We start from the raw sequence: 20,396 nt of genomic DNA, 5'->3' as shown, positions 1-20,396 counted from the left end.
ACGCACACTGTACCAAATACCCACATCACCAACAGAACAAATTCACACCTTCACCTATGGATGCTGAGTTACAGACTCCACCTGTGTTGTGGGGACCACTGCATTTTGATAGCCTGAGTTTTAGACTCACACAGCTCTAACCATCCATCCTACCCCACACCAGGACCACGTATACACCCAAACCCTTTTTAATGTACAGCATTCAGCATGCCTGTGAAGAATTATGAGTATATTGTAAACAACCCAACACTAAATTTAGTCCTGCCTGCTTTCCTGTGATTAATCTTCTGTAAGAAATTGCTTTGGAACTTCTCCTGTGATGCCTTGCAATGAGCTCTACCCTCACCTGGAATAAATGATATTATTGCCATGAATCACTGAATGACAGCCCCATAAAAAGCTCGTTTCACGCCTGCCTTCAGGAAAGCACTGGGAGGACCAAAGTTGTAAACAATTTCCTCTGAGCATGGAGATGTCCATCTCCTGCAGCCCTTACCTTCTCCCCTCGGGCCAGGGAGCATCATCACTTCACTGCAGAGCTGTTCCCTCTGCTCCAGTGTCCTGGGTGTGTGCTGGGCATCCGCAGTGGGTGGTGAGCACAGACCTGCATCCCGCTGCCTGCCCTGCTCCTCCACATCCTGCTGGCTCTTGTGGGGCTCTGGGGTCTCATCCTGGCCGTACTGAGCCAGGGGAGCATCGTGATGGAGATCCAGGAGAAAGCTGTCTTGTAATGTCTGCTTGGCTGGCTTCTTTGCCTTCTTTTGGTTGACCTTTTGGGTTAAATTCTCAGCTCCTTCTCTTTTGCAAGTACTTGGCTCACTAAAAAATGGTTTAAAAAGCTGGTCCATGTCTTTTTTGAATTCCAGCAAAGTGCCATTTGATCTGCTTTGAATTACTCCATCTGCTGCATGGCTGGGGAGCTTGTTGAAAATTAAAGGCTGGGATGAGTGAGCAGGTCTAGCAGTTCCCATCTGGGTCTCATCCGGTTTCTGCTGAATGTTGTAGCTCAAGGATAGTGAGAAGTAGGAATAGTCCACAGCAATATATGTCAGCATGAAGTTGATGGTGACTATGGGAGCAAGAACATTCACTTGCCCAATGAAGACAAAAGCCATGGTGATGAGACTTGTTAAGCAAATCGCAGCCACTGGAGTCTTGTTGGGGCCTTTCTGGCTCATAAATAAAACAAAATTACATTTAAATTAATAACCATGAACCTTGCCATGAGGATTCCCCACTTTCTCAGCTGCCATATATGGTTACCTGGGTTGCCTGCAGTACCCCCCTAGCCATGAAATGCATGCATGCATGTGCAAACAGAGGCTCACAGGCTTAATAAATTAAAGAATAGGCTGAAAGCCAAAAGCTGGTGAGCTCCCACCTCATCCCTAAGCCTTATTCAAGCTCTGTCTTTGGTAAATTCATCCACTCTCACTCATATCTCCATGGTAAAACAATGTCATTAAAGCAGCAATAAGCCTTCAGAGAGATTTGTGGGGCTTATGGGAAGCCTGGCAATAAAACGTGTTAATTAGAGTTAACTGTTCATCTCTAATTATTCTACAGGACTCTGCACCACTGCCTACCCAAAAGGCTCCCTCGTGCTGCCCTTGGAAAAGCTCTGCATGGAGCAGTGCCACCTTCATATCAGCAGCTTCTGGCCCTGCGCTGACAGGCAGCCGAGCTGAACCCATGGTCTGCTGAGCCTCTGCACACAGAGCTCCCCTCCTTCAATCCACCCCAGCAGCAGAGGGAAAGCAGCAGTGAGGCTGGGCAGGTGAGGAGGCTGGGGGTGGCAGGCAGCCCCAGCAATGCCAGGCATGTGTCAGGAGGGCAGGGAGCCAGGAGAAACATTGCCCTCTCCTCTCCTTTGGGACTGGGTGAAGGCAGGGAAAGGAGAAGGAAAAGAGGGACAAAACAAAGAGCATCAGGAATGGAAATACCTGAGCCTTTGGCTCATGAACTTTAATTCCAGGTCTAACATGCCCTTCCTTGGACCAGACACCATTTTGCCATTTTGCCACCTGGCAAGCCAGTGAAAGCCATGTAAAGACTTTGCTGAAAAATATCTCACAAGATATCTTACAAAATATCTTAGCTTTTCACTTAACTGCATTTACTTCTTTAATGAACACACAGCTCAAATGAAAACTATTTCTGTTTCCTCCATTCTTATTTATTAAAAGAAAATTAGACCAGTTCTGGACCATTACATCTTTTCAGAATGAATAAAAATACATCTCAGGGACAAAGGAAGGCAGATCTCAGAAAGCATCTTCAGTGTCAGAAAGATGTACTGAGATGGGGAACAGATGGGATGATCTCAGGATGCATCTGGCTTGGGTTTAACTACAGAAAACACTCGTGTCCTTCCCATCAGCTGGGGTTATGGTGACCACACCACCTTCTTCACCCATGGAAAAGAAGAACTGATGTGGAGTAGATTGCTAAGGACAAATTAAATGTATTTACTCTCCATAAACCAAATCTAAACAATTCCCAAGGTGGCAGAGAGAAGAAAGTGGGGGGGGAAAGTGATCTGCCTTTGATTTCTCACCTTCAAATCTTTTTGTTTTGAAGGGCTCAAAAAGAAGCCTTTCCCATCATAGCACTCTGCATGGAGTTCAGAACAGAAAATTTGACAGAAAGACAGAAAACTATCAGTGAAGAGAGGAAATCAACTTTGTTAAACCACTGAGAATTTCACAAGGGTTGCCAAGGGGAGCCTATTCTGGAATCACCTGAAAACCGCCTTCAGGAAGTTTTTGAGGTCATTACTGTTCCTGCTTTCCCTACAATTATTACTATTATTTTTGCTATTATTATAAGTTTTAATTTAGAAAATTACTTTGAGAAACATAAAACAATGGAGAGAAAATTATTATACTTATAAAACATTAAAATATTTTAAAACATTCATAAATACCAATATTGAAAAATATATTTCTGTATTTTCAAGCTGCTCTGAAGGAGCAGAGCATCATAAGGCTTTTCCAGACACTCTGTTCAGACAGGTACTGCAGGTTACTGAGAGTGATGGAATTATTTTCTCTCTATTCAGAAAAGGGGAAAATCATGCATAGATGAATGGCCCAAGACTACAGGGTCTTGGTGACAGATACCTTGACTGACGTCTGTAGAATGACTCATGCATAAAGATTATTCACAAAGCAAGGAAAAAGCTTCTTGTCATATTCCAAGCAAGACTTTGTTTCAAGGCATATCTACAGCTTAGAAGCCCCCTAACTTAACCTTTCAAATCCATTCTTTGTTTTTATTTAATAGTGTCCAAAAGGCACCTTATCTTACAAAGAAGTGTCCTCTTCTCCACCGCACACAGACTGAATCCACAGCATCACAACTGGTTGGCTATGAGGTTACCACGGAGGATAGGAACAGATCAAAGAAAATGCACAGGAAAGAAGAAGAAAGAAAACAGATAAAAGGTAAAGAGACAGTTACCATCCATTTCAGCAAGTGCTGGAACAAAAGCTTCAGGCTTCTGCCCTGGACAGGAGGGTGGAGGAGAGGTAGGTGCTTCCTTCGGTCATGGTCAGGATCAGCACCAGCATGAATAAGGTGTGCGCAAAAAAACCCCACAGACAAAGCTATATCACAAGTGCTTGTTTTAGTGGGGACATCTTGAAGAAATGGGTCAGAGGGAGGGAGGGGACTGAAGACAGCCCAGGAAGGGCTGTGTGTTCACGGGGGCAGGACAGAGAGCCCAGGCTGGGGAGCGGAGGCGGGTGAGAGAGATGCCAGGATGGTGAGGCAGGGCTGCTCCTGCACAGTGCCAAACCCCATGGGAGGGCTCAGAGCAGAGGCAGTGCACACAGTGGACAGGCAGGGAAAGGACCACAGGCAGCTGGATGCTTGGGTTTTTTCATAAAACCACCCATTTCCTGGCTATTTTGCCTATGCATGGGATACCAGATCCTGAGCCTTCCTCTTCATGCATCCCCCATCTCACTCTACAGACACACAGAAATCTTGGCTTTTTAAGTTCAGGTGAAGGTTTGACAGCAATCCCAGAGAAAGGATGACTAACCCCACGTCCAAGGAAGGCGAGCATGGGGATCACGTTCTCCTGGGCGATGCACTGCAGGATCCTGGGTGCTCCGTACAGCCCTCCCATGCAGGAGGCCAGGGATGAGATGTACAGCCCTAGCAAAAACAAAAAACCCACCAAGGATACCTGGAGGAAGCAGAGAGAATGCAAAGTTCATTATATTGTGCCTGAAAGACACCCAAGCAGTCTTAAATACATGTATTTTAAGAGATCACATATTTTGTAACATTGTTAAATGAACAGAGCGAGCCCTGGGAAAGCAGCAATTTAATTGGTCTGTGGTATAAAGTACAAGCAATTAATACAGGAAAATTATCCCATAAAAGTAATTTAATACTGAACATCCTGTACCGACAGAACCATTTTACAAGCTCATATCCAAGAAATTCTTTGTCACTTGGAGCAATTGCAGCAAAGCAGCAGCTATTAGATTCCCCTTAAGTAACTGGAAGTGAGTTTATTTCAGGCAAGATCACTTATATACAGAGCACATCATACAGGAAAAGCTGCCCAGGCTTCCCACCATCCAAAACAGGAAGACAAACCCCTGTGTCTCAGAGGGGAAAACCAATCCTGAAAGAAAAGCCACAGTAAAACCAAATCAAAATTGCCACTTAAGTAAATGGCATCTCAAAAAACATGCTCCAAAGGATATAATACAATGACCTTATTTTCCTGTCTTCAATGAGAAAAGAATTTCCTTTGGCCAACGTGAAACTTAAAAAAAAATTTTAAAGCCACAGTGCTAACAAGGTTGGTTTCTGAAGCACCCTTTCAAGCTGGGAGCATCTCCTGCAGGTGTGGAGGGAAAGGAAGGGCAGCTCCTGGTCTGTCACACAGAATTGAGAACTGAGGTCCCCCTAAGCAGGTCCCCACTCTTGAGAGCTGCAAGCACAGACAGCGTATCTAAAAAACCCCACCCAAATACACAAAACCCCACAATACAAACATGGTGCAAGAAAGCTTTGAAATGGGAGTGCTCCTGGCACCGCAGGATAAGGACACGGACAGAAAAAATGAGGAAACCAAGGTCCAGGGGCACCTGAGACACCCCCAAGTCCTGCAGGACCACACAAGTCTGCCAGCCAGCAGCCAGGCACAGAGAATGGCAAGCCATGGGCGTAACTCCAGCACAAAGGCCAGGCAGAGAGGAAAACCCCACATTTTGGTCCAAATCCAACATGTCCAAACTCCTCTGGAGCGAGTGCTGGAGGCGCAGACAGACATCTGTGGCAGAGGATGTCACCAAGTGCAGGTCCCCTGCATGCCACATGTCCTTTGCTCCCACCCCTCCTACTGTGGAAAAGAGGGTCTAAATGAACACAGGCCCTCCCAGCTTCTTCCCCCATTAAAGGCAGGGGGCACAGGTTTTGTTAGAAGGAATTACAAGACTTTACATGGCTAAAGATGATTCAAGCTACATCTGACTTTTTCTTGTCTACGAAATCTGCAGGCAGCAAAAAGGAGGTTGGGTAAAAAGCCATAAAAAGCTCACTGATGGGGAAAGCATGTGAAATCATTGTCATGATCCAGAACTGTTCAGTCTTCCTACCACAACATTTCCCCATGAAAATCCACTTGGCCTTGTGAATGGTATCTTGTGGGACAGAAGGAACCTGAGGCGAAGATGAGCAGATACCAGCTCTCATTAGACCAACAGACAGACACTCAGCGGGGAATCCTCCCTTTCCTCTCCTCTAATCCTACTCTGCTCTGAGAAATACTCAGAAGAAACAAACAGTTGTGCCAGACATCATATATTATTTTAGCTGCCAAAAATGCTTGCATTTAAATGTGCTACTTGACATTCAAATCAGGGTTAGAGGGGAAGAGTCCCTCTCACTGAGGCTGATGAAAGGTTTTGCTACGGGTTTTGAGCATCGAAGAGTGTGAATACATTGCAAGGAATTGGCAGTTGGAGCTCATTAGAAATGAAATTACTGAACCTCATTTTTATGTTTAAAAAGCAAAAAAAATATTGTAACAGAAAGGCAGCCAAGCACTTGCTCACCTGTGATAGAAAGGGAGAGTTTGGGGGAGTAATGATCTCTCCCTGCTCCCTCTCTCCAAAATCATTAAAATCTAACGCATCTTTTAATAACTCAAAGAAGAAACATGAATATTGGGATTGCACCATTTGTTTGTCCAGTATTAGGGGAAAGAAAACTGAATTTGTTTTTTTGGGGGAAGGGGGGTGTTTGCTTGCTTGTTTATTTTTTATATTTGATATTATTAAATATCTTCTCATTCATTGCTAGGGGATTTTTCATTTCCCCCCTGAGGGTTTTGAATTTAAAACATAGCTTTAACAATCCCTTTCTCTTCAGCAGATTCATTGAAAGCTGATTCTTTTGGTTACTGCACTTTTTGCCCATTAAGTCATTGACATACTAAGAGGTTGCCTTACAGAAGGCAGATAACTCTTTTTTTCCCTGACACAGAGGTGTGTTTTTTTACTCAGCAGGAGGTGGCAGAGCCCCACTAATAATTGGGAGTTTATTTGGGGGGTGAGAGAAGTTTAAGGCTGAAATTACTTAAGAAACAAAGCCAGAGCTTCAAATTGATATTTTAGATTAAAACCATCTTACAGGTCAAACTATGTAAACTTCTCAACTTCAAATGAATCACAAGAAATAGTGTCAAGTACAGTGAACCCATGATTTTGGATAGCACTGAATAACAAAAAATTAGCCCTTCTATATCCCATCCAGAGAAAGACAATGGGACACACCAAAATCTCTTGCTGTTTTTCTAGAGGCCTGCAGTGGTGAGGTTCATTGTGTATTACACTACAAACCCCCCTCATGTAAATACTCTGTGTGGAATGTCTCGAGTTTAATAATCCTATTGCTCGCCCTGCAATTACAGCTGGCTGGATATGGAAATGTGAGCTTCGCTTGACTTAGTAAAGATAAGCAGGGGGGGTTCTTTAGAGATTTCAATTTGGTCTAAGCTTTCACCAACAAGAAAGGATATACTGAATAAAATACAGCATTTATCATTAGACCACATTAGCATACTTTAGCTCCTAAAGCTATTGCTGGGTGATTATGCCAAGGTTTGGCATTACGGGATATGCTGGTGAAGGCAGAGCTATTCAAATCAGTTGTACACTGGGATTTGCAATGAGGAAATCCCCCTGGATTTTAACAAGGGATGCATACCCAAATTTCTTAGGCTTTTGGAAAGTCAAGCATTCAGTAAGGCAGATGGCAAAGCACCATTATATAAAACACAAGTTACCTTCTCTGCTATCATGAAGTCATAGCGGAGTGACTGACGGGTACAAATGGCTCCCAGCAAAAAAACGAAGACCATGTACAGAAACCACCTGCAAACAACAAAAATAAACCAATTTCTTCACAGCAAGACAAGACCATTGAGAATTCTGCCACTAGGAGAGCCAGGAGACAGTCCAGGTTGCCCAGAGATGTGGTGGATGCCCCATCTGTGGGAACACTCAAGGTCGGGGTGGACAGGACTCTGAGCAACCTGATCTGGTTGAAGAAGCCCCTGCTCATTGCAGGGGGTTGGACTGGATGGCCTTTAAAGGTCCCTTCCAGCCGAAACCATTCTGTGATTCCATGGATCTGCAGGTAAACAGGTCCCCCCACCTGGCAGTAACATTGACAGCACAGCTCCACAGCCTCAGCCAGGATCCTCTTCTGGTGTTCTGGCCTTTCCAGTACTCAGGTTGGGGGATAATTTTGTCTGTTAAGCCCAGAGCAGAGAAGGGAATGACCACAGCCTTGGATAGATGGGTACATGTGATACTTCTGTGTCCTGTGGAATCCCCCCACATAAAACAAGCACCAATTTCAGCAGGAAGCACTCCAAATTGTGAAGATTCTTCCTTCCTGACTGAACCTTGGTACATGATTAAAAGTAATAATTTCAAAGGCAATTTAGATGGCAATGAAAGCAGGCAGGAAAACCCCTACTGAGGGGTTGTTTTTTTTTTAATATGTAGCAGTGGAAAGTTCTCCTGGAAAGTAGCATTCCCTTGGGAAGAGCACTACTTGGTGATGCAGGGCTTCTCTGTTTCCCTGGTCTTGCAGGTGGCTAGGTCGTCTCACTTCTCTTGGCCCCATTTTCCCAATAAAATTTTGATACTCCTTTTCTATTTATATAGAAGAAGGACACAAAGGAAAAAAGAAAAAGAACTACAGACCCCCCACCCCCTTTGAAATCAACAGCAGTGAATGACAAAATCATCCCCCTCCCAAGCCTTGGAGAACTCTGCATCCCACTCTGGGACAGCCAGGCTGCAGCTGCACAAGCACCCCAGCACCAGCACAGATCCCACCCAGCAGCAGAAGGACTGAGTACATCCTCACCAACAAACGTCTCCTCCAACCCACCAGAGTACCTGGTGGTAAAGGATGACAATTTGAATGAGAGCCACACTTTAATTTTCCAGATGGCTGAGTAATGAAAGGTTGATGGGAATATGAAATGGATTGGTCACACTTAGGGCAGTCTGCAGAGCAAATTTTCCCCAATCAATGACTTACGAGGTACCAATAGCAGCCAGAGACCCCAGAGGGATGTTGGAAGAAGGCTTCTGGAGATCTCCACTCATATTGAACCCAGCCATCACACCTGTATTTTGCAGACACAAGTGCAATTTAGAGTCCATCTAAGTTGTAGTATATATAACACACATTGAACTATGTAATATAATTTAATCAATCAGCTCATTGATTGCTTCAGAACAGTAACTATATCACTTCATTGCACTGCCACACAGACAAATACTGGCTCCCACCAATTACTTGGTTAAAAACTGTTCATGTCTTTAATAGAAGCAAGTCACCACTTACATGTCAAAGAACCCTTTGTCCAGTTTGAACAATGCTGGGGGGAAAAGAAACAGTATGTGAACAAAACCCATCTTATCTTCATACAAACCTAACAGAAGACAATGCTGCCCGATTGTTGAAAAGAGAAATGCCACTGTTCATTAGGGCAGCACATGCAGCAGGTGGTACAACCCCCAGAGCAGATCCATTACAGGTCCCTGCATTCACAGGGGACAGCCTGTCCTGTCCATATTAAATGATGATCACATTAGCAGAGGGAATAACAGTGCTCTCGGCACGTAGGTGGCACCTTCCAGCCGAGGGATCTGCTTTGGAAGTAGGCATTATCTCTGCCTTGCAGACAGGAAAACAGAAACACTGAGAGGGCAAGTGATTGTCCCAGTGTCACATCGAAAACACATGGTAGGGCTAAGAATAAAATACTGAACTGTTATTTTAGGCCAGAGTACAGGGTATTATACAATCAGGGACGCTCCTTAACCTAAAAAATTACCATCTAAAGACACAAGAGAGGGAAACAGGATGAAGAAGAGGATTACAGTCTCCCTATTAAGGCTAGAAAGCCAAGGTACAGATTGGTTAAGGGGCTTTGTCCATAGCTGAAGGACAAGTCATACCAGACTTATCAAGAAAACAGAGATTCCCTTGTCACATTATGCCAAAAGTTTTCTTAGAAGACTTCAGGTATCTGCTATAAATAAAAATACATAAATAAAAATCTGCGATTTAGAGTCCTGATGGGACAATTTGAAGGCAGAACCAAAGACTTTAAGACTCTAACTTCTGCCCATCACTGTCCCCCTCCTGGGATGTCAGACTTACATCTTCATAAGGACACGTGGGCCAGGAGCCAGGCAGCAGTGCTGATGGCACGGTCCCTGGAGCCAGGGTGAGATCACCACAGAACAATGGGAAGGAGGACGCCAGTGCCATGGCACTCACAGCATCTGGCAGCCCCGGCAGCAGGGGACCGACCGCACGCCAGTCCACCACGGCTGCCAAGCCCAGCAGCCATTCCTCAGGTTCAGAGGGCATAAGAATGACAAAGTCAGTCTCTGCAGCTGCAAATCTGAGTGACTACAGCTCTAAATCAGCAACAGCCCATTGCATTTCAAAGCTCAAACATTGATTGCTGCTTGGAAAGGTTTTATCCCAGGATGAAGGATAGACGAGCCATGGGACCAATCCCAGGGGAAAGGGGACAAGCCCAAATCAGCCAGATGGATGCCTTGCCTATTCCCTATTCCCTACAGACCTTGGCTGCTGGTGGGCTGTCAGCAATGGCTCCGTTGCTAATCATGGAACACGAACTCTGCTCTGCTCTGTCCCAGGCTTTGCTGTGCATCTTCATAGCACCATCTCCACGTCTGCTCAAAGGGAATTGTAACACCTCCTCTCCTTGCTGCCCTGCCATGGGGACAGCACATAAATGGGCACAAGACACTCTCACATTGCCAAACACAACCAGGGCTTTATTTATTTATTACTATTAATGCTTTTTCCTTGATCATCTCTTTTTTCCCCCTTGATCAGTCCACTCAACATCCATCTTTTCCTGTCATCTCCACCATGGAGCCAGAGCCCCAACAACCATTCCCTGGTCTCCAGGGAATCCTGGCATTCCTCAGCTCCTGGAAGAGTTTTTCTTCCAAATTCAGACCAGATTTGAATCCTTGACACCATACTGAAAGCATTACAAATTGAGTTCTTTATTTTCTCCTGGAAGACTGTTTTGTGGATATACTTCTGAACAGCACAGCTAAAAGCCTGTCTGCTGCTCTGGTTTTCTCTAGATAAAGCTTCCATGCAGATTTCAAGCCCTGCTCCTTTCAAACAGCTACACAATAGCTTAGCTAGAGGTGAGAAAAGTTAGGAAGGCAGAAGTCCATGGAAATGGTCACAAATATGCTAAATAAAGTCTCTATGAAGCACTCTTTGATGATATGCTACTTTGCAATTCAGAGACAAAGCAGAAAACTTAGAATTCTCTGAATTTTTCTTCCAAAGGGAACAAAGTATTGTCAGGAGGACAGCTGTTAATCTCATGTGCTTCTTGGACAAGTTTCTCAAACATCTGGCACCACCTTTAAATGTTCCAGCTTGAGTCACCTCTTCCTCATCCAAAGTCCTGCCTCAGCAAAGCACTGGGGAAACACCAAAATGGCATTTTCTGGACTGAACATAAAAAAGTTGAAGACGTGAGTCATCGGCACAGCAATGACTGCACAGCCTGGGCTGCCTCACTGCCTCCCTCCCACAGACCCACTCATGCTCAGGAGCAGCCAGGAGATGACTTCCCAGAGCCTGCATAAAGAGGATCTTGAGACTGATGATTGACCTCCTGCCCAGCAGTGACCAGGGGTCACACCAGGCCACTGCACACCACTAGCTTCTGTCAGGGCCCCCAGGAGGTCACCAGAGTCTCACGGGTTCCACAACCAAAGGTCAAGGCCACCACAGAGGGAGCCAGCTCAGATATTCTCAGCCACTCAGGCCAAAGCAATCTCCTCTGTGCTGCAATTATGACACTGACCCAACTAGTGCAAAAGTATGGACAATCTGGTAGTATAGATGTATAGACAAGCCAAAGCCACCTCTCCACCACCACCCAAAAAGTAATTTTCCAGACAGGATGACAGCTGCCAAAGAGCCATTGTGAGAGGGTCTTTTGCAAGCAGCTGAGTAAGCAACCCACTTTTCAATGAAAGGACAACCTGACTATTTAAAAAAAAAGTAACATCCTAAACAATCTCCATCATCCATAGCCTCGGTCAGCCCCTGCCAGAGAACTGATCCGACTTGCAAGAAGCCGCAAAAAGCCTTGTCAGAGACTGTGGCTGCTCCACAGAGGAAAAACCCCACACTTGCACCTAAAACTCAGCAACACAGAAAAATCGGGATGTTCCTTCCTTCAGACACAGACTATCCCTAGGGAAATGGCCAATCCCTTCTGAACTCAAGCAATCATATCTGCAGATTGTCCATGGAGAAAATTATCCACCTCTCTGTTTCAAAGAGATAGCAGGCTGGATTTTCCACACTGGCTATTATCGAAGAGAGCAGCAGATAGTGACAAAGCTTCTGGACAAAGAAGCACGAAAACACAGTCAACCCAGCCAGGAAATTATGGCTGAGACAGTCTGTACATTGCTGCTATTCCCAGTGTAATCTGGTCCTGGGCATCATCCAGGCAGTGGATACGTGCATGAGGGGACCACCTACATTGTGTGTCAGACACAACCATCAGCTCCACCAGCCATGGTTTATGATCGCAGATATGATCGCTCTTGCAAACGCCCAGTGCATTTTTCAGTGAACATACCATAAAATATAAAAGGTGGGTTTTTTTCCCTTCACCCAGGAGGCAAAGAATGGAAAATCTTAGATAAGAATTGTGGCTAATTTTTTTAAAGAGCCAACTTCTCCACTGATGTAAGCTGGCACCTCGCCATAGACTTCAATGGAGTTGTGCCAGTTTACATCATCTGATAACTTAGCCCAAAACTTCTAAATCTATTTGCTGTCATTTTGCAAGTGCCAAATATGGTTTATTTCAGAACTGGTTTCTGTGCGATGATATTTTCCACTAACGCCGCTTCAAACGACATCTTACTTTCTTGTATCACAAGACAACACACTTCTTTCATTAGACAGAAAACCTCAGGGATTTCAGTAGAAAAACATTTTTTGCACAACAGAAACAGCATTTATCTTAATTTTAAAAATGCACTGATGGCTGCATGGCTGCTGCCGAGAGCTGGCTGTGGGCAGGCGGCTCCCGAGACTCCCTCCCTGCTGAAAAGCCCTGGCTGGGTGGGCAGCCAAGTGTTCACCTATCACAGCACAGCAGCAAAACATGTGCATTAAGAAGGTATTTACAAACATGTAGGAAAACATCTGGTTAATGCACAGCATCTCTATAGGGGCACATTCACATCTTCCACAGCGTGTATTTCAGTCTTTTGACTGAAGCCAGCAAATCTGAGTCTTCCATGCCCATGCTCTCCCATTTAGGCCAGCTCTAGATGTGTGTTTTGGATCTCTTGGCTACTTCCCTATGATTAAATGAGAAATGTGGGGGAATAAAGCCAGCTGCACTTAACATCCAGCTGAGATGGTTTAAACAGCTAATGCACAGGGAGCAAACAGACCAGCCTCTGCTCACCAGCACTCAACCATAAAACTGGGGTAGCTTCACTCACATTGCTGGAGTCGTATCAATAAAACACAGAGGAGCAGAGAAAACAACCTGACCTGGAGCAAAACAATCCAAGGAGGATGCTCGTAGGAGGCAGCATGATGCTTATGGTCTGCTGGGATGACCATCCTATGCCCATGAGCTGAAGCATGTCCCCAGCTGCTCCTCCTGCCTGTTTGGTCCTGGCAAGGGTGTCTCCACAGGTCCTGCTCCCTCTTCTGGAAGTGGCTGCCCTCTTTGCTTTTACAGCTACCAGCCTGCATTTCAGACATTTCTGTTTCACTGCTATGTCTGGGCAACTTACAGCCACTTTTCAGTACATCCCAGAGACCAGACTTAAACTGGTTGAATTCAGATAGCCATTGGAGAGAGGGAGAGGAAAAAGCCTATCCTGAAAACATCAAAATAGTTTCACTTCAAAGAGGAACATTTCATCTCAGAAAGGCCCAAACAATGTGTTTCACAATTTCTGAAACATTTTTTAAAAAACTTTGTTATCAAAACAGCATCTTAAATTGTAAACTAGCATATGCTAAAAATTAAAAAGGGTAAACACAACGTTTAATAATTAAAGATAAACAGAGCATTGCTCTGGGTCAAAGAACTGTTTCAAACTGGCTCAATGTAACCCCTCAAAACTAAACAGCATATTGTTTTGCTGAAACTCTCCCCAGATTTCTGTTGTATCTTAAGGCAAAGGATTTTGCTTCCAGTGCTTCAGCTGGGTCACTGTGGGGGTTCCAGCAGAGGTGGGTACCACTGGGGAGGACCACAGGCTAGAGGGGACAGCCTGGGAGCAGTGCTAACCTGTCCCTGTCATTCCTCAGTGCCACTTGCTCGCAGTCTGCATCACGCTGCCTGCCCTGCAGCAGCAGCACTGGCAGCAGAGAAGTCTTGCCTCCCATCCTAGAAATTTCTTAATCAGACCACAAGCTCTTCCATGCAGAGCACCAAACACAGCCCTGCATTTTATGAGGCTCCTGAACTCCACAGTGCTCCCAACAGCAACGAGAGGAGTGATAGTGATGTTATATGGTACCACTGGCACTGCTACTCTGAAGGAATAATTTAAATCCTGTAAATAACCAAGCAATTAAAAAGAACACATGAAAAAGCTGTGTTAACAACCAAAGTAATTATACATCATCCCAAACTGTGTTTTCAGAGAATGTTTGACATTACTACTGGTATTACTACTGCTAACTAAACAGAGCAACAGGCTGCCAGGGCTTTAAACAAATTTTATCTATTAGCTTTGGCATTCTTCCTAGCAGCCAAGCATTAGCAGTGATGAAGAATCATTTAATATGGCTAATCACAGTAATTTTATGTACAGTTTTGTCATAACTGTTCCTTCTTCTACAACCAGGGAACTGGAAAAAACCCTGCTTTCCTACACCAGTGGCAGAGCTCACGAGGAAGGTCTTTTTCTCTTGGGGACTCACTTGAGCCAATCAAAATTGACAACAAAGAAGAGGGCAGAAGACGTCTTCTCCATGGCACCAAAGGTGAGTATTCCAGGAGGAAGTCTACACAGAGGCAATAGCCAGCCTGATAAGGTGGGAGAGAGGATCTCAAAGAAAAATTTGAAGTCCTGCACTAGGTGCACCTGACAAAGTGATTTCTGCTACCAGACCATTCCTCCAGTCCCATCTATTTCACAAAACCTTTTAGTTTGTCTCCTTGTACCGCAGCAATTCTGCAACTTCCAGGGAGTTGCTTAGAGCTAATCCTCTGAAAATTCATTCTGTAATCCAAGGATTCATTGCTATGGAAACTGCTTATAATCAGTACTTTTTATAGCTTAAAACACCCAGCATCAACAAAAGGTGTTGTAACTTCAACTGATAGTTACTGCATTCCCACTGGAGATTGTCAGCTCTGGAAAGGGGACATGCATCTTCCTGGTAATTTAAGGGAATGAATAATAAGAAGGTATCTAATTAAGCTCATAAATATGAGCTCTGCTGACTTTCAAGGATGAACCTGTGACACCACACAGCGAGTAGTGGGTCCATCCTGGGCAATGGCCTGAGCCCAGCTCAGCCACCTGCTGAGGTAAGATGGAGAGAACATTCTCCTGTGCTCTTCCCACTGTCCCAGTGCAATCAAGTCATAAGGCTCATCTGATATGATAAATTATGGTCAGCCCTTTTAAATAGGCTTGATACCTTCTGCCCTGACAGCATTGGCCAAGATCAGTGCCTGAGCCTTGTCCTCGGCAGGGAAGGATTTACACCGCCACATCAACCCATAATGTTCACCAGCCATTTCTGACCACAGAGACAGAAGAGCATGTTCAAGTGAACAAGACAGGAGTGCACAAAATTTGAGATGCTGGAGGGAAGCTTGAACCTTTGAATTGACAACTTGGGTCTGCTATGGCCAAGTGCAGTCCTGCTCTCATCGCCTCACAGCCCAGAGGAGCTCCCCTTGCTTCTCTTCATCTCCAAAATGTTCCTGTGGAGGAAAAAATGGTGAGGATAAAACTTTACTGTACCTGTGGCAGCTGGGAAAAACACTCCAAAAACAGTGAAGAAGGACTCCCCCTGGCTGTAGTCTGGCAGCGTGTTGTTGAACATCAGCTCTTCCGAGTAGCCGACGAAGCCATGCTCTGCGGAGACATGGAGGGCAAGAGAAGAACCTCAGGAACCACCAGGGCTCCAGGAGCCCCTCCAGCGGCTCTCAGCAGCCACCCACCCTCTAAACACATAGGCCTGCAGGGGCTGCTTCCAAGGACCATCTGAAAGGATGAATGTCAAGTGATGTGGTGAGAAGGCAGAAACCGGGGTTGCCACTCCTGCCCCATCTTTCTGAGGTCACACACACACAAGCTCTACTTTCCAAATAAGTTCTACAGAAGATGGGGGAGAGGAAAGCAATGGGTGGGATACCAATGTCATGTGCCTGGTTTACTGGGTATATGGTGGGGGATCCTACTCCCTCACTACATACTTGAAGAATGGGTCAAATTCTTCCACAAACCTGAATTTGTTAGGAAGAATTAAGCCTGACAGCTGGCATGCAAGGCATTAATTAGGAAACATTTCAGATGCTTATAGATAGAAAAGATAACTCATGAAAGCAGGTTAAGGAATTAATGGGTATGACCATGAAATTATTAATTTCGTTTTTAACAGGCAACACTGCTTTTTAATGGAGTATCTTAATCTATGGAAGCTTCTCCTTCCTGTCAGTAATCCAAATGCTCATGCCAGCTGGGGGTGGAAGGCGAGCAAAGTCAGTTCCTTTTTTCCTCCTGCCACTACAGTCTTTTTCCACAAGACATGTGACTGCAATATCTTGAATTTTCTCATTAGCAGGCAGGATGTTGTTTACGGCTGCGTAGGGTGATGGCCAGAAATAAAAAAAAGACTCCATCAAAGCTGTCCCATGCCTCAAAGACAACTTTAATGATGTTTGGACAATAGATTAAACCAGAACATTAAATCAGAGCTCTGAGCACAAGACATATCCATTTAAAGTCTCAGAATATAACTAACCACAGAGCTTTGAAGTTTTCACAGAAAAGCCCTATAGATAATCAAAAGTTTCCTACTACATCTGCATTCATTGTGTTGCCCAAACATGGATGGAAACACTCTGATAGAAGATGTCTCCTGCTGCTAGGCTTTGTAAAAGCACTAGCTCTCTTCACTAGGAGCAAGTCCCAGATGAGATTTACAGGGAACAAGCTCAGCACAACACACTGACCTCTGCACCTCACAGATGTCTGCAGAAAGTGCACTTTCTGGAGAAATAGAGGGGGAATTTGTGTAGGCTGTATGTTCTAATGGTCCAGACCTGTGTGGCTTCAACCAGAATTGATGCTCACGACAGCACAGCACATGGCCTGGCTGCAAAGCTCCCACGAAACTGCTCAAGGGAAGCACTGGTCCTTGGCCAAGGGATTTTTCACCAAGTATGTGCTCCTCGTGGAAATGTTAATGTTCCATTTAAAAAGTGAACAAAATACTCATCTCACCCCACAAACATCTGCAGACCTTCTCCAACCAGAGCTTTGAAGCAGCAGCATCAAATACATCTATGCACTTGACAGAAGTTTGCCCCACTGATTCATAAAAATCTCCTCTCATGAAGATTTACCCTCACATATTTCTATCCTTCAGGTTTTCCCTAATCACAAATTGTCCTTTTCACACCACTTGCCCAGTTTGTAGAGGTCATCTGAAAGCCTGACCCTCTCTGCCAGGCTGTTGCTAGCCCTTCCCAGCTGAGGGGTCATCTTCAGGTTGAATCTGCGCATTCCCTTTTCCATCATCCAGGAAGTTAAGAAAAATGCCAAATAACACCAAACCAAAACCAGACTGTTGCAGAACCTCACCAGGCACAGCGTCCTGCTTTGTAAGTAAACCATCTCCAGCTGGCGTCTTCCAATGGTGTTTGGGGCTATATAATTCAAATGAGGCACTTTGGGTGCCTCCTGTTTCCTTCCTCATACAGAAGGCCAAGCATACAGACCAGTGAACAACCACACTGTATTTTCTGTGGTACCATTTTGGCCATATTATGGCCACAGACTGACCATGAGACCCATGAGTCCAATGTCTGACCTGCACCTGTGTGCATCTGACCCCTATTAAACTTAAAAAATTAAATTATCCCCTTGTGCTCCATTCATTTGTATGTTGTTCCCTTTCCGACCTTATTCCCCTAAGTGGAAATCCTCAGTGGAAGAGACAAAAGCTTGAAGCCATGTCAGATGTCACTGGGACCACTGAAAACTACAGCCATGGATTTGTTGAAAGAGCCACAGGATGTGCTTACAACTGCATCCCACTTCTGCTTCCTCTCCTCACAGCTCTGGCAGGTGAGAGGCCATTCCACATTTCCCCTGTATACAGAACCAGGAACCTTCTTGACTAATTAGAGAAGTTCGTCCAAATGTTAGTTGTCATTGCATCCTCGTTTCTCACTCAATCACCCTCCTGTGAAGCAAACCTCACATCCCTTTTGATCAGACCAGGATTTGCAATCGCTACCAATTTGGGGGCGCACAAGCATGGGGCTGAGGAAAACATGCTGGGAGCACCTCCTGCCTGCCCTCGTGCCTGTGACCAGTGCAAGTCATCTGTGACCTTTCAGCTGTCACATTAATGCGACTAATTGTAGCTGACAGGGCAATTGGGCTGAAAATCATCCAAAACAAAACAGGAATCAGCAACTGAGACCAATCGGTTAAACCAACAGAGTCCTCGGTCAGTTGTTCGCAGAGTCAATTATCCACATCCCATTGAAAGTGCACTTCAAAAGGACGAGCTTCGGAAGGAGGAGGGAAGGAAATGCGATAGGGTCTATATTTGGCACTCTGATCTTCAAACGAGAAAGATCATTTTATACATTTTTTCCTGTAAGGAGATCTTTTTCTCCAGCTTACTGCTGGGTACATGAGATCCAAAGCAGATTCCTCCCTCCTTGCTCATTACAAAATATTTGTCTGAAAAATTTTGCTCTCAATCAATTTATGCAACCCCACAGCCTCTAAATCCTGCCTTTAATGATCCTGCTCTCAGCTGGCTTGCAGAGGGCTGGAGCTGAAGTGCTATAAACAATCTTCCTTGTGTCATGCTAGAAGAAAAGAATCCGGTTTCTTCTCCGTGTGGTGTCAGCCTTATGGGAAATGCACAACAAAGAGCAGCAACAATTTATTTTCATCATTAGATATTCAATAAGGAGAAAGCAAATAATGTGTTTCTCAAGTGGTTGAGCTGATCTAAATAAACAATAGGGAAAAAAATTACTTAGAGCAACATCTGAATTATTCCCGTGATTCTTCACAAATCAAGTCCTTCCAGTTGCTCTTACTAAACTGATGTAATAAACAGTAAAAACCACCTAGCAAGTTTGAAATGGAAGAGCTTTCAGGATGAGTATCCTCCATTCTCCTTTGAAGGGGGACCACAGGAGGCTGTACACCAGCCCCAGCCTGATGTAGTCAGAGGAGGAGGAGGAAGATGATCGGAACTCTCATGTCTCTTCAGCCACCAGAGATGCCTGAGAGGAGGCACCTTCTGGTTGACACTGCTGCATCCCCTCTCTTCCTCAGCGCGTTTCCATGTTTGGGCTTTTCTTGTACTTTCTCCCACCTCTCACCCTGTGGAAGAGCATGAAAGCAGGAGGTTTTTGGCACTCAGGACTCCCCTTACGAGGGCAGCCCCTCCACGAAGCCCAGGGTTCCAGAATGGGAACTCAAAGAGGTTGGAGAAGGGGTGCAAGACGAAGCCGTGGTTACATGGGGTCAGGCCATTATGCAACAGCACAGAGCACGGCGGCACTGCCAAGTTCCAGGCAACCTGGAGCTCATTACAGCTTAGTTAAGTCTTGGCCAAATTCAATAAGCCTGTTCACAAGCTTAAGGCTAAAGTAAAGCCTGGCACCGAGGCAGGGGCTAAATAGTGCAAAAATGGAAAACCACCTTAAGAAACAGCTCCCTGAAGACTGTCGCATATTGCACTCTGCTTGTGATTAGAGATTTTAATTACAAAGGTGAATGCTGAAGGGTTGAAATGGTGATATTTTTTCTTTTCCAAAATAAGTGAGCCCACACATTCCCTCCTGGAAGGTACTTGCTGAGATTCGCTTTCAGAGGAACAGCTGGAAGTGTTTGTCTTGCAGCACATTTCCCAGGTCTGACCTCAGCATTTTCAGGATCCTGTGTGATGTAAGACATGGAGTGCCAAAGAGTAATTATATATCCTTGGCATAATTATCTCTGCTCTCTATCTTTTTCCCATTTCTTCTTCCACCACTAAACCCTTCTGGCATAAGTTCTGAAGTCCAGATGTTCCCCTTGGATGCCAGTCCAAGCACACACCCAGAACGAGGTCCTAGTGTGGGTGCTGGAGATACCCGGGCACACCACTGTGGAGAAAACAGGAATGGTCCTCACCGCCGGGTCCCACAGCTGCCATCCTCATCTGAGCACACACCTCTGCAGTAAGATAAAGTTTCACTCCTCACTAACCACATGCTTACATTTTCTTCCTCCAAACTCTGAGAGCGAGGTACAAGCCCAGAACTTCTGAAATGTTGACTCCCCCACGGGCAAGTCAAGCTCTGTCAGGCTGGTGACTCTCAGAAGTTGTGGTCTGTCAGATGACTGCTGGGTGGCCTAAACCAAATTAATTCCTACGTAGGCTGGAGTGCTCTACAGCAGGGAAGGAGTGAAATTCTCCTCCCTAAAGCCCTTGCAATATGAATTCTTCTCCTGCCTGCAGAATAAGCTCACTCATCATCTGGTGATAACCAAACTTCCCCAAACAAACATTCTACCCATAGCTTATCA

At 45.1% G+C, this 20,396-nt stretch overlaps 1 protein-coding gene across 2 annotated transcripts in view; it reads right to left on the bottom strand.

The window, feature by feature from the left end:
- SLC12A8 (solute carrier family 12 member 8) overlaps window positions 1-20,396 on the bottom strand; it is a 50,459-nt gene that overhangs the window by 8,451 nt on the left and 21,612 nt on the right. For both annotated transcript variants that reach the window (XM_039555488.1, XM_039555489.1), the window contains exons 6-10: window positions 15,591-15,704; window positions 8,584-8,671; window positions 7,313-7,400; window positions 4,049-4,195; window positions 497-1,169 (exon numbers count right to left, since the gene is read on the bottom strand). In XM_039555488.1, coding sequence (XP_039411422.1) covers window positions 497-1,169; window positions 4,049-4,195; window positions 7,313-7,400; window positions 8,584-8,671; window positions 15,591-15,704 — 1,110 coding nt within the window. The remainder of the gene's footprint in view (window positions 1-496; window positions 1,170-4,048; window positions 4,196-7,312; window positions 7,401-8,583; window positions 8,672-15,590; window positions 15,705-20,396) is intronic.

The sequence above is a fragment of the Corvus cornix genome, chromosome 7 (genome assembly GCF_000738735.6).
Source record: "Corvus cornix cornix isolate S_Up_H32 chromosome 7, ASM73873v5, whole genome shotgun sequence".
Lineage (NCBI taxonomy): Eukaryota > Metazoa > Chordata > Aves > Passeriformes > Corvidae > Corvus > Corvus cornix.
The sequence above is the reverse complement of the archived record's forward strand: the minus strand, read 5'-3'. Positions and strand labels throughout refer to the sequence as shown.